Below are 13,432 nucleotides of genomic sequence, written 5' to 3'. Positions count from 1 at the left end.
ATTCTAATAAAAGTATTATAATTATTTATTTATTTATTCCTCTTTGGTTAGATATTACATTCAGTTTTAGCATGTTTTTTAATTTATCCTCCATTTTCTTTGAAGTAAAATTGAGGTGAAAGTTTCTTATTTTATTTGTATGATGCCTGTATATATCACTACTCTTCTTCCCTCAATACAATTACACTACAGTGCCAGAGCCAATCAATATTCCCTTTCTTCCTCCTTTTGCCAGTAAATGAACCACTTGTCTTGGCTGTTGAAACATGAGGAAGTGGAGGAGGAAATATGGAAGATTGAGACAGGTGTGAAAAAGTGCATTTCCTCTGATTCTTCTATCTTTTCCTATCACCTCCTCTTCAGTGCTGCAGCCAGCAAAGCTTCCCTATCTACATTGTCCTTTGCCACTGAGGATAGGAAAGAAATATGACTTTTACAGGAAGCTCCATCCATAAAAATGTCCTCTACAGAATGGACTGATCAGATGGAATAAGCAACTCACCTCAGAGATGATCTTTAGAGCAGGGCTTTTCAACCAGTGGTACGGGTACCACCTGTGGTACATTGGCACCTGGCAGGTGGTACGCGACCATCCTAGAAAAATAGTGGGGGAGGGGAATGAGAGCGCTGCCGGGCGGGCAGGCAGGTGTCTTGCTCTGCTGTGGCCTGGGGGCACTTTTTTCAGTGCCATTGTAACTTCAAACAGTCACTAAGCAAACTGTTGTAAGTTGAGGACTACCTGTACTTCATCACTTTTTTCCTCTTTTTGGGGGGTCATCAAGTTTTTGACACCTTGCTAGGTGACTGGTGGTACTCGGATATTGCCATATCCTAAAAGTGGTACAATGGGTGAAAAGGTTGAAAAGCCCTGCTTTAGAGGGATGGACTCACACTACCTCCCATCTTTTTAGCGAGTCATGCGTATTACAAATGTATGAACCAAAGCCATAAGCTGGGCTCACATTCCTGATGAACATCTAGCATCTCTGTTGGAAATGCAAAGAAATGAGCCAAAGATGCAAAAAGAATACAAGGTTCTATTCAGCTTTAACCTAGCTCCTTCAGTTTTCTGCTAGCAGAAACAAAATAAACAATTTAAAAAGCAACAAGCTTCACTTATTATGCCACTCCTCAATTATGTATGTGCATTCTAATTGGATTATATCTTCTTGTCTACAGAAACAGAAAACACTTTGGAGCCTCAGGAGAGGAGGGGAGAGGAAACAAGATGATACAAGAGAGGAGAGGAGAGGAGGGGAGGGGAGGATGAGAAAAGGGGGAAGGGGGAAGGGGGAAGGCAAGGCTATATGAAAAATGTTCGATGTTTATCTCCCATAGGACTATAATGGAAATAAAAGCAATAAAGGCACCACATTATTATCATTATTGTTAGAAAATCATTTTAAACAAAAAAATGCTCTTGTATTAGAAGGTAAAATGAGGCCTCTTAGCTTAACAGTATAGAAGTGACTTACCATGGCCTTTTCTTTTTGCCTTTGTTTTTAAAGCTCCAGTATAACCTAGAACCAAGGAATTTCTTGGTGGTTTCCTATCCAAAGACTAATCAAACTGAGCCTTGCTAGCTTTTTTTAGCCAAAGTGGGTTACTATCATCAGCTTACACTATGGAAAATCCCATACTATCTGTAATGACCTACACAGCAAACAGCCCTGGCAAATCCCCATTTTTTTAATTGATTGGTATATTCTGGGTTGGTTAATCACTCAGAAAATGCCTTATAGCATTATAGGTAGTAGGACAACTACAGTCTCCTTTTATCTGTGAAGGTTTGGCCTGTCAGGACAGATAGTCCATCCCAGTTACAGTAGAAATGGATCTAAATGGATCTAAATTACAATTTTGCATGGTTGGTCCTTAGTGGTTTATGGATGTTGTACATGAAAAAATGTGATAGTGAAAATTATGTTTGAATTGTTGATAATTTGCAATGTAGATATAAGACTGTGAACTAAAGTCTTCAAATAAACTGGTCAAATCAAATTGATAAATTCTTAATCCCTCATAAATGGATCCAGAGGTGGACATCCTCTGAAAACTTACAGTGGAATCTAAATTTAATTAAAAATTAAATGTTGTTTGTACTGAATAAGACTTCAGATAAAAGTTTGTATATTACATTGTTATATAGTAACTGCATTCTAACATGGAAGCTACCTGTCTGTCAATTGACTTGTGATGGTGTGCATTAAGTCCATCTCAATGACCATCACTCCTTTTAGCAGACACATCCTTTAACCATAATTTCTTAATATTTAATTTTGAAACTTGGATCAACTACCAGTCCCTTTAATTGGAAAAATGCATTTCTTTCAAGATTGATTTTTATTTACTTCAGTTCAGACCATTATCTACCTTGATTCAGATCTATAATAGAGATATCAAGGGTTTTATCTGTTACCTTTTAAAAAAAACCTCCTTGAAGAAGTGAAGAATATATCTGGGTGACTTTGGGCCAATCACTCTGTCTTAGACCAGAGTGAAAATAACTCAACATTTTGAGTTATTTATAAAAAAATGTTAAAGATGGGATTTAAAAAAAAATCAAAATGCATGCCTCTGGAAGGGATAACATCTGCCACATAAAATCTGCAAGGGCAAGGACAATGGAGGGTTTGACGTGGTTCGGTTTTAGTTTTCATATCTGGAGGCAAGCATGCCCTTATTTACTTGAAGGAATTGGGATTAATATGTATAAAAATAACACTGCTACTAAGAACTTACTGCATTCCCAAAGGATAGATACTATACTTGGAAATGATGAAAATGACATCAGTTTGCTGTTTTCCTTCAGTGAAAATAAAGTTCTACTAAAGCTAGGTCATGGTTGAACCCCAACATGGGTACAGAAAAACATCCATATTTCTCCTTTATTATTTGGAGCTTCAAGGAAAAATGCCATCTGCATCTGTATGCATCTTGTCCCTCCATGTTCTGAGACTTCAGTAATTCCGGTATAACTCTATAGGACAATGGCATTCAGTTAAAAATGTAACATCTACAGCTCTTCAGAGTCTTGCATGTCTTCAAAACCACTCGGTTCAGTTCAAGATTTTGGCTTTACCAAAACTGTATTCACATCCCCAGTCTTTTTCTACACTTGAAGAAGGAAAAAAAACTATGGGATTTACTACCAAAAATTTCACAGGCAGAAAGAATAATTGTAAAGTGCTGACATCTCACATAACAGTTTCAAGGGCATCTGATGGAACTTCCCAGCCAACACCCATCCACCCCCTTGGAAATATATGCTGGACTAAATACACCCTTAGTCTGAATGACCACTTTCTTATAATATTCAGAAGGTTCCTTTAAAACATTACATAAAAGATCAGAAGGATGAGCCACTTCAGTGGCTAATTGTGTCACAGTCAGTCATCTCTGAAGCCACCATTATTTCTGTGAATGATAATACATAAAACTTATCTCTGTGCTAGTAACTGACTGCAACATTTTATTAATGGAACTGTTATTAATGATATAAATTGCAGTCCATTTTCCATATCAATGAGTCCAAGCAACTCATAACTCAAGGACAGCAGTACAAAATTGCTAATTGAATAAATGGGGTCTCATCCAATTTGGTCCTATATCTTTAGCTCTCAGTACTGCTTTTTTCCCCCTACATAAATGAGCTGATTGACCTTGCATTTTATCTCTCTATAACAAGAGTCAGATTCTGCTGTTCAAAAAAAGAGGAAACAAAAATACTGCATTTGACTCCAGTCACATATATTTACACCATGAAGGTTGACTACAAGGCTGTTTGCTATTCATCCCCTTTTAATAAGCTTTGTGTGGGATTGACTCACCATAATGATAGCAAGATTGTTTCCCAGTCTGACAAAGACTTTCTGGAATAATATTAATAATAAAAATATTTTACCGTAGCCCATTCAGCATCATATTGCAATCAAATAACATTTATTTTCTAAAATTAACACTCTACAAAGTAACTCTTCTTTTATAATGCCTGATTATGTTGCAATCCTTTCACTTAACCAACAGCAGCAAAGCAGGACCATGGCTATTTCAGGGATCAAAGTTCCTCACATGTCACTCAAAACTTTGGTTTGGGTTGGAAAAGCTTCTTTCATAAGTTCCTGGAAACTGAGTCAAAGTACAGAAAGTCAAACCCAGCCTATTAACTTCTCCTCTTGGAAAAGCCCAGGACCTTGTACCATCAATTATGTTTCCAAAGCCTTGTCATGGTTCCACAATTTCCAATCCTTCCTCCTTTGTCTCTTTCTCCTGCACTATTCAAGCACTCACCTCCAGAATGGTAGAGCCAGCGTTCATACCATAACATTTTAATAATGACACAGCCATTAATATATTTGGTTTTAATTGGTTTTATAGGGGAAATGTTTTTTGTGTTGTTTTTTAACATGCTGTGAGCCGCCCTGAGTCCCGTGGGGAGAAGGGCGGCATAGAAGTTAGTGAAAATAAATAAATAAATAAAAATAGCCACCGTAGAAGACCTGAGAAGTAGTAGTATATGGCTGTGGGTTCACACTGTAAACTTGGTTATAAAGATTAGAGATGGATGGAATCTGCTTTTTCTCTGTGTGCACTCAGTACCCACATGGTGCCAATTTTGTAGAATTATAGGTTGGATGGGAGCTTGGAGGTCTACTAGTCCAACTCCCTGACCAGTGCAAGAAACCTCATATATTCTGGGCTATCCATTTTTCATGAAAACTTCCAGTTATGAAGCATCCATAACTTCAGGAAGCAGATTGTTCCATTCCTTAATAGCTCTCAGTTTAGATGGGTTAATCTCAAAATATGTATGTATATGTGTGTGTATATGTTTGTATATATACATGTACCCTGTCTCTGTCTCTGTCTCTGTCTCTGTCTCTGTCTCTGTCTCTGTCTCTGTCTCTGTCTCTCTCTCTCTCTCTCTCTCTCTCTCTCTCTCTCTCTCTGTGTGTGTGTGTGTGTGTAGGGTTAGAGCTCAACAAGACCTTTACCAATATGGCAAACAAATTAAGAATATAAGAGGCTGCAAATAAGATGGGTCCAAAGTGATAAATCAATAAATATTTTATTTGAATATATTGTCATTGTGCATTTTAGGCACATATTTATACAAAATTGAAAACTAAGAAAATTTAACATTTGTTGCTCTATAAGTTCACTTGTTGAGACTTAAGATCAAACAAATGTTAACTGCCAGTTCAAAAACCTGTCTATTAATTCTATGTCTATCAGGATATGACTACTATGTCAGTGCTAAGATCTATCTTCCCCACATTTTTTTTCATAGCCTGAGGATCCCTTTATTTAATTTGGAATTTCACCTATTAACAGAGTTGGACTGTAATGTTATGACCCATGATGTCAATGCTGCTAACATCGGGTGTCATTGTTTTGACAACAGATGGAAATGCATTCATTTTTCTCTTTTGCTTTTAGAGCTGATTGATGCTGGGAGGGGGGATGTTGATGAGAGTCCAGTTAGTCATAACAACAAAAAACTAAGGCGTGGGAACTCAAAGTTACTGAGCCCAGAGTTGATAACGATTTGGCGGGCTGGAGAGCTGTGGAGAGAGCCCGTGTTTCAAGCTAATTGGGGAATGTGATTTATGATTGTTAGTTGGAGGAGGGAATTGTGCTTTGCTACTTTGTGCAAAGGGGAGGAGAATCCAGTTTTTTGGCTTCAACTATGTAGTGCCGATATTATGCTTCTCGAATAAAAGATTCTTTAAGGTAAACAATGCCTCAAAGTTCTTTTGAAGAGTTTCATCTGTCGGAACCATGACATACACAAGTTAAATGTGTAGATTCCTACTGAAGCATCAAATAATCACCTTGTCTGATCAAAATAGGTAATCCTACCCAGCTTTCTCTTAGCTGTTCTGATAGGAAGAAAGTCCGTCAAACTGAAAGGATTGGGCATTTTTCACAAATAATATTTGAAAGGGCCTCCTAAAAAAGATAAAGTGCAAACCTCAACAAAGATGTTTATCATACCAACAGAGAAATCTGTCTGATTCATTTGTATTAAAATTCAGATTCACTGTTTACAAAAATCAGCATTACAAAAATATTTGCATATATCTCTCTGCGTATTTCTTCCAATGTAAATAGTTTTATCAACATTTTTCTAGCATTTTTCCACACATTTTTCTACATGTTTTATGCTTATTATTTGCGATTGTAAATCAACATCCAGAAAAATATTCAAACTGCTGTATCTATTTCACAATCTTTATATTTGGAGAACCTAAAAGTACTTATACATGAATGTATTTATTTAGATCACGTATTTATAAATAAAAACATTCATGTAAAAGTGCTTTTAGATTCTATATTTTTATATACCATTTTTTCTTACCCATCACTGTACGCAATTATATGGGGATACTACTCAGAGGAATGCACGCAATTCTCTGTCTTACTCTTCACCAACACACATACAGAGACATAGTTTTCAGACTTTGACACCCTGCCCTCAACACTGTGCAACTGAAATTTGATGACAAACCACTAAATAATTCTGGAATGATTTTGTTTGAGCTGCAAAAAAAGAGGACAAAAATAGGTGCATTAGAAGACTTGAGAGGTTTAATGCATCAGTTTTGCTGACCCCCAAATCTCCAATCTCCAAGCATAAAACCTTTAAAACATCTGAAGAAAATGGTTCCAAAACTCCTGGCTCTACCCTTTTTGTTGCTGTCCATGCATCACCATTAATTTGTAAGACTGCTGAGAAGCTAGGAAAATAATGTTTCTTTTTTATGTTTGTTTGTTTAGTGCTGGAGAGACCCAGGATCAACCCTGCATCCTGTCCCAAAGGATGGTGATGGTTATGTGCAAATTAATTTCTCTCACCTGAAATACCTCAGGCTTGTTCTGAGAATGAATTGAGAAGAAGAAAACTGTGTACTCTACTCTTTTCTCTCTTTTTTTGAGCTCTTTGGAGTAAAAACTTTAACAAACTACCCTATTTTTTAATCTGTCTATCTCTTATATCCCTTATTTGCCTACAGTATAAGATTCCACAAAAACCTAAACCACTGCCTACAATAACTCAGATCATGTAAGCCCTTAATAACTTTAGCAGCATTGCCAGAGAAGATATTAAAATGACAAAGAAGAAACAGATAAAGGGATGAAGCTCTGAAAACAGATATTTGAGGCATTTTTTTTTCTTTCTAAAATGCTAAAATTATGAGGCTAATGTTATTTTTATAGGATGTATTTCACACTGGGGTACTTTGCCTAGAACAAAAAAAGGAAAATTACAGTTTGAGAAAATGTCACTGAGAAACCTTGGGAATAATTGAAATAGCACAGTTTATTTTTTACATTATTTTGCAATAAAAGCCCTGCCCAAACAAGTGAAATCAATGGAAAGTGCCACTCCAAGCTCTAAGCATTTGACAAACCTTGGGGGGGGGGGGAAGTCCTTGAAAGAAACTTAACTAAAGAGAAATGGGATTGAGATAAATGAGAAACATGTATAGGTTTGTCTGTTTTGAAAGAATTAAATCAGGGAATGCTCTTTTTTCTCCCTTTTTCATAATAGGCTCGTCCAAAAAAGGGATGAAAGGAAATGTCTAGAGTAGAGCTAAATAAATATGTCTAGATGGCCACCAGCTTGAAGAGGGATGAGACCAAATGATGAAGAATACACTCTGCTGCCTCCTGGGACCGAGATGCCGAGCCTCGGAGTATTAATTGCTGGCAGGGCTTCATCTTCATGAAAAAGCTCTTCCCTAATGCACAGCTTGGAGCTTCCCAGTAGCATCTGGTTAGCCATTCTACGACTGAACGCTCTACCAGGCAGGACTTTGGATTTTGATTTTGGCAAGCTGCTCCTTAATTTAGATGTTCACGCATAACATTCTCTCTCTCTCTGTCTAACATTGCATACTGTTTGACTATTGATTATATGCATTATGTACATCTGGCAGCTTGGTCCACCTTCATCCCTCTGGATGCAGTATTCTGGGATGATACTATGTAAACCTGATTGATAATACAAGAAGAATTAAATATCTGTAAATACTGGTTTCAAACTTCAGATGTGGTTCAGTTACTTGTCTTGAGGCATGTACTGGAGTGAAAACAGATATTAAACCAAATTAAAGCTACACATTGGGAACTGGGATATCAGAGAGTGAACAAAATGCATGCCCCCAATTGGAAAAAGCTCAAAGTTACGCCAAATAGGCGTTATCTGTGCTATTTTATTTTATGGTGCATGAATAGCAAGCAGGCCTATTTAAATAACTCAGCAGAATTTCTACAGTCATCATTTAGTATCATGGGGAGAGAAAGAAATGAACAGAGAGCAAGAAATAGAGGCTTGAAACTCTTTCAGTCTGATGATCAGAAGTCTATATGTTCAGCCCTCCATTTCAGACAATCAGACTATATAGGACTGCAGATATAACCAGACATTTGCAAAAACCTACAAGCATCCCCAAACACCCTATGGTTTCCAGCAGCCCATATTCACAGGTAGCCATTTATAATGAATATCCATAACTATACCATTCTCTAAAAAAATTGTCTACTTCCCTAAAAAGCTATCCAATTTGGCACTCATTGGGTACGTCTTGAAGAAGCAAATTTCATAAGACCACAAGTTCCCGGATGTTCTAGAACAGTGATGGCGAACCTTTTAGAGACTGATTCCCCAAAAACTGGCCCCGTCCCCGCTCCACCCCCTGCCCCGTCCCCACCCCGCCTGCCTGCAGGGCCACTCACCACCTCCAGGGCCCGCCACAGATCGCCCAGGCAGCCCAGAAGCACCATTACGGCCATGCCCTCTGCCCGCGCCCCACAGCATCAACTGTGCGCAATGGGGTGTGAGGGCAGAGTCTTGTCTATGCTGCCTGGCTGCCATGTCCTTGGCTGCACTGCTCTGTGTGGGCCACGCTCAGGGGTGACTCTTCTCCAGGGGGGCTGCTGGTGAGGAGGGGGTCACGGGAGGAGGCAAGGCTGGGGCAATGGCACGTGTGCCCATAGAGAGGGCTCCGAGTGCCGCCTCTGGCACCCGTGCCATAGGTTCGCCACCACTGTTCTAGAAGATTTGATCCTATTATAATGTATACATACTTACACACATATTCATAACACACATACACACACAAACACACACATATGCAGACACATATAGAGAGATGAGGACACATTTATGCATTCATGCAATAATACTGAGAATTCAGCAAGAAGAAGTTTGGCAGAAAGTTAGTCCTGCTTCAAATGTCAGCACAGATCTGTTCAGTGATTGGAACGACTGAAATAGAGCACCAGTTCTCTTCTATCATGTTTTACTATTGCAGATTTCAGAAACCCAACACCAAAGCCATGAATTTGAAATCCGATTCCTTGAGGAAATATACCATGTTTACCTCTGATTTATCAGAAAGCCCCATCCACATGAGGGGATGAAGTAGTGTCTCTCTCTTTTGAAAACAGGGGCAAGATTTAGTTGCTTGGGGCCATTGACATAAACATGTTTAAATCTTCTATGATAAAAAAAAGTATTTCAGTTTTGTTACTGTTTTTAAAAAAAATGCTGCAAGCATTTGTTTTTACATTATATCAAGATGCTTTGCTCTTCACAATACAGAAAACAGCTTTTGCATATATCACTGCTCCTCTTTCCCAGTACTGTGTGTGTTGACGGCAGTAACTCTCCAAACGCTTTTTTCAGATTTATCAGAAGATGCAGACAATCAAACCTTTGCATGCAAAAAGGGCATTCTGTATTTAGAGAATTCTATCTTTCTGCTCAATTCTTACGAGGATAGAAATCAACTCTGTCCCAATACAAATGTAAGAATATCTAAAATGACCTGCATGAGACAGTTCTTAGTTGATGTTCACCAGACATTAATTAAATGTCACAAGAGGTTCCAAAACAAACAAGAAAGAAAATGGGAGGAAACTGCTGATTAGTTAAAACAACATGGCAATAAAAAAGCAAGTTTTATTTAATAAATATAATGTAAATTGCTTTATTTGACTTTATGTTCACAAAATAATTTTATTATATGTATGAAAGCAGCTTACAGGCAATAGAATTATGAAAACATTCACAATACTTGAGTAACAACAGACCTGATTTAGGAAGTATATTTTTGTAGACCTAATTTATCTCTTCTGTTTCTCCTTTTCTGACTACATTTCTCAATGAATGTTGCATTTTCTTCCAAAATCTGAGGAGGTTTTGCTATCATTCAATCATCATCCCCATCCTGTTTGTATGTTACTTTCGTAGCTTTAACATTCATTCTTTTTATTTAATATGATTAAGGGAAGGTAGGATGAATTTTGGTTCCAAGGGAGCAAAAGGAACATAAATCTTGGCCACTCTAGGAACTTGCAGGAACCTTGAGGAGGAGTTTTGTTGTTCCTTTCATTTTGTGAGAATCCAAAACCAGAACGAGGCACTATTTTCTATGCAAGAGGCAGTGAACAAAAGTGAAAATTAAAACAAGCAGACTTAAGACAAACTGCGCTGCTTCACAAGGTATAGCATTCCTACATTGCTGTTTTTGGTACCAATTTCATAAGAGCACAGAATAGTTTGCTTGATCAGACTAAGCGGCACTGCACCCTCACAGTGGCAGGACAGAGGCCTCTTGGAAGTTGGCCCTCCTTCTCGCTGGCATTTCGAAGCATATGCCTGCACAATTTGAAGCTCTGTTTAACTATCACACAGAATATTTGTGAATAGATCTACTCTCCAATTGTAAAAGGGATTAATTATTTCCCCCCCCACAAAAAAAATATTGAAATAAGAGAAATCTAAGAGGATTAGTTCAAAATATTAAATATAGGTGAGGTTTTATTTTTTAGATCATCGTATCTTTGAATTTGTGTTCATTTTTCATTTCTCTTAGACCAGTACGCTACTGTGTTTAGTTTCACATGCTGACATTCAAACAAAGTCAACATAGACTGAAACTTGAAAATTAAACTACAGCTACGATTTTTGTTTCTAGAAGATCATAGTTTGTATAACTTATCATTCAAGTGATTCTGATCTTCTGATTCAGAAAGAACCCACAAAACACCTCTCTCATTTTGCGGAGCAAAAGGTACTGGAGATTTATCCCCTTTGCTGCGTTTGGAACACCTACAAATTCCAGAGTTAGCTAGACGAAGCTAATTTTGTAAATTCTCCCTTTTTGCTTCTGAATAAAGTGCTGACTAGTAAACAGATCAAAAATGCAATGAATAACACCATACATACAAATATCCTATTTTTTTCAACATATATTAAAATAAGATAAAGTCATGTTTGTTTAAACATATGAAAAAATACCCATTTAAATAATAAATAAAGCCAATATTGACACATAATCTTCCTACTGTTAAAAATATCCCATTCTTATTATAAGGCTGTATTGATGTTCAACATTGTTTTGAAGGCATCCATCCACCTAATCTGACAAGTTATCAAATTTTTCTTGCAATGTATAAACACCCACAAATGACTATGCTGGGAATCTTGTATAAACCTATTACATTTTATTCACACAGAGAAGTATAATTTATTTCCCCAGGTCTGTTTCTGAAAACATGTATCCACTTAAAACTCTTTTTCCCCTCCTTTTTTGCAGCTACACTGTACCTACATATTTGATTCATTTCCATTCAAGATGAACAACATAGAACACTCTTTAAATACAATGTATGAAAGGTGGAATTCTTTTTTAAAATGTTATGCTTTTGTCAAACCGCAGCGGATCAAGCTCTGGATTTTAATGTGATGGCTTTGATTCTCACAATAGCACACCTTCTTGCTAAAAACTGACAAAAAAAGTTGAAAATCTTTCTTGAATGATCACATATATTTTTTTTTAATGAGTCAACTTTACACCTCAGGTTTTATGCTGGCCATTTTGCGTGACTGGATTGATCTTTTCCAAAGACACATCAGCCTCAAAATCCAAAATACCTGATAGGGTTGGAGAAATTTTTTCCAAGGTTTTGGTGAATATCCCCTCCTCTTCTTTTTTCATCATGTCTTCTTCTTCTGGGCAGAGAACCGAATGGGGGATCAAATAGACAAAATTGCACTCTTTGGGGCTGGACCCTCTCGGCTCAAGCTGACTCGAAAAACCCATGCCCCCGTTGTGGTTGATACTAACTGTCTCTATCGCATTAATGGAGAAAGGACAGAGTCTATAGCAGCCGAGAAGAGTGGAAAACGCCTTGCGGAAATCTGCATTGAAGGCATAAATGATCGGGTTCAAGGAAGAATTGGCCCATCCGAACCAGACGAAAACATCAAAAGTGGCAGAACTTATACAAAATGGCTCTGCTCCCTGGGATGAGGTACTGGGCTCACAAAAGGGCACCATGCAGTTCAGGATGAAGAAGGGTAGCCAACAACATACAAACACTCCCATGATCACTGACAAAGTCTTTAAAACTTTAGTCTCTCTCTTGAAGGACATTTTGAAGGAGCTTTCTGGCTGCTGGCCATCCATACTGTTCCTGTTGCCAGCAGGGGTTTGACAGTTCTTAGCATGCACAGCTGCTCGTTCCAAGGCTGAGATACGCCGTATTTGCTTTTGAGCAATCCTATATATCCTTGTATAGGTGACTATCATGATGGCCACTGGGATGTAAAAACTAATAAGAGAGGAAGAGATGGCATACATCCTGTTTAAACTGGAATCACAGTTGTCCATAGCCACACCTTGGAAACTGGCATTTAAGTCTAAAAAACTTGTGGTTTTAGCTTTGTGCCAGTTCAGTTGTACGGGGATGAAGGAAATCAACACAGACAAGGTCCATGCCACACTGATCATGACAAAGGCTGCCCTGGGGGTCATTTTCCTCTCATACCTAAATGGGCTGGAGATGGCCCAGTATCTGTCCACGCTAATCACACACAAATTTAAGATGGAAGCTGTGGAACACATGATGTCAAATGCCACCCAGATGTTACAGAATGATCCAAAAGGCCAAAATCCAGCTATCTCAGCCACAGCTTTCCAGGGCATGACCAACACGGCAACTAAAAGGTCTGAGACTGCCAAAGAGATCACAAAGAAGTTGGTCACCTTGGACCTCAGGTGGCGAAACCTAATGACAGCTGCGCAGACCAAGGTGTTGCCTAGGAGTGTGGAAAGGATCAGCAAGGAGAGGAAGCAGCCGGTGAGGATTCGGAAGCAGGAATCTCTTTTCACAAGCAACCCTTCCCCGTCCATAGTGGTGTTGTTCCAAATCATCTTTCCTTCTCAGGCAAAATCATGTCACAGGCCTAGTAGTGGCTTCAGCTCCTCATGTATCTACAAAGCTTACAATTTAATTGCTCAAAACCAGGCAGGCACCCTAAGATTCAGGCTCAAGTCTCTGGTCTTGGGTGGATCCCTTCGCTTTCTCTCTCAAAAAACAAAAACTTTAAAAAAACAAAAACACACAGATAATCCAT

The 13,432-nt window shown here is 38.2% G+C and overlaps 1 protein-coding gene across 1 annotated transcript; it reads right to left on the bottom strand.

Moving 5' to 3' along the window:
- Positions 1-11,870: 11,870 nt before the first annotated feature.
- DRD1 (dopamine receptor D1) lies at positions 11,871-13,229 on the bottom strand. Its single transcript, XM_015822491.1, has one exon. The coding sequence runs from the start codon at positions 13,227-13,229 to the stop codon at positions 11,871-11,873; it is 1,359 nt and encodes a 452-aa protein (XP_015677977.1).
- Between the last annotated feature and the right edge of the window lie 203 nt (positions 13,230-13,432).

The sequence above is a fragment of the Protobothrops mucrosquamatus genome, unplaced genomic scaffold (genome assembly GCF_001527695.2).
Source record: "Protobothrops mucrosquamatus isolate PMUCROS unplaced genomic scaffold, P.Mucros_1.0 scaffold1592, whole genome shotgun sequence".
Lineage (NCBI taxonomy): Eukaryota > Metazoa > Chordata > Lepidosauria > Squamata > Viperidae > Protobothrops > Protobothrops mucrosquamatus.
This window is presented reverse-complemented; position numbering and strand designations above follow the sequence as displayed.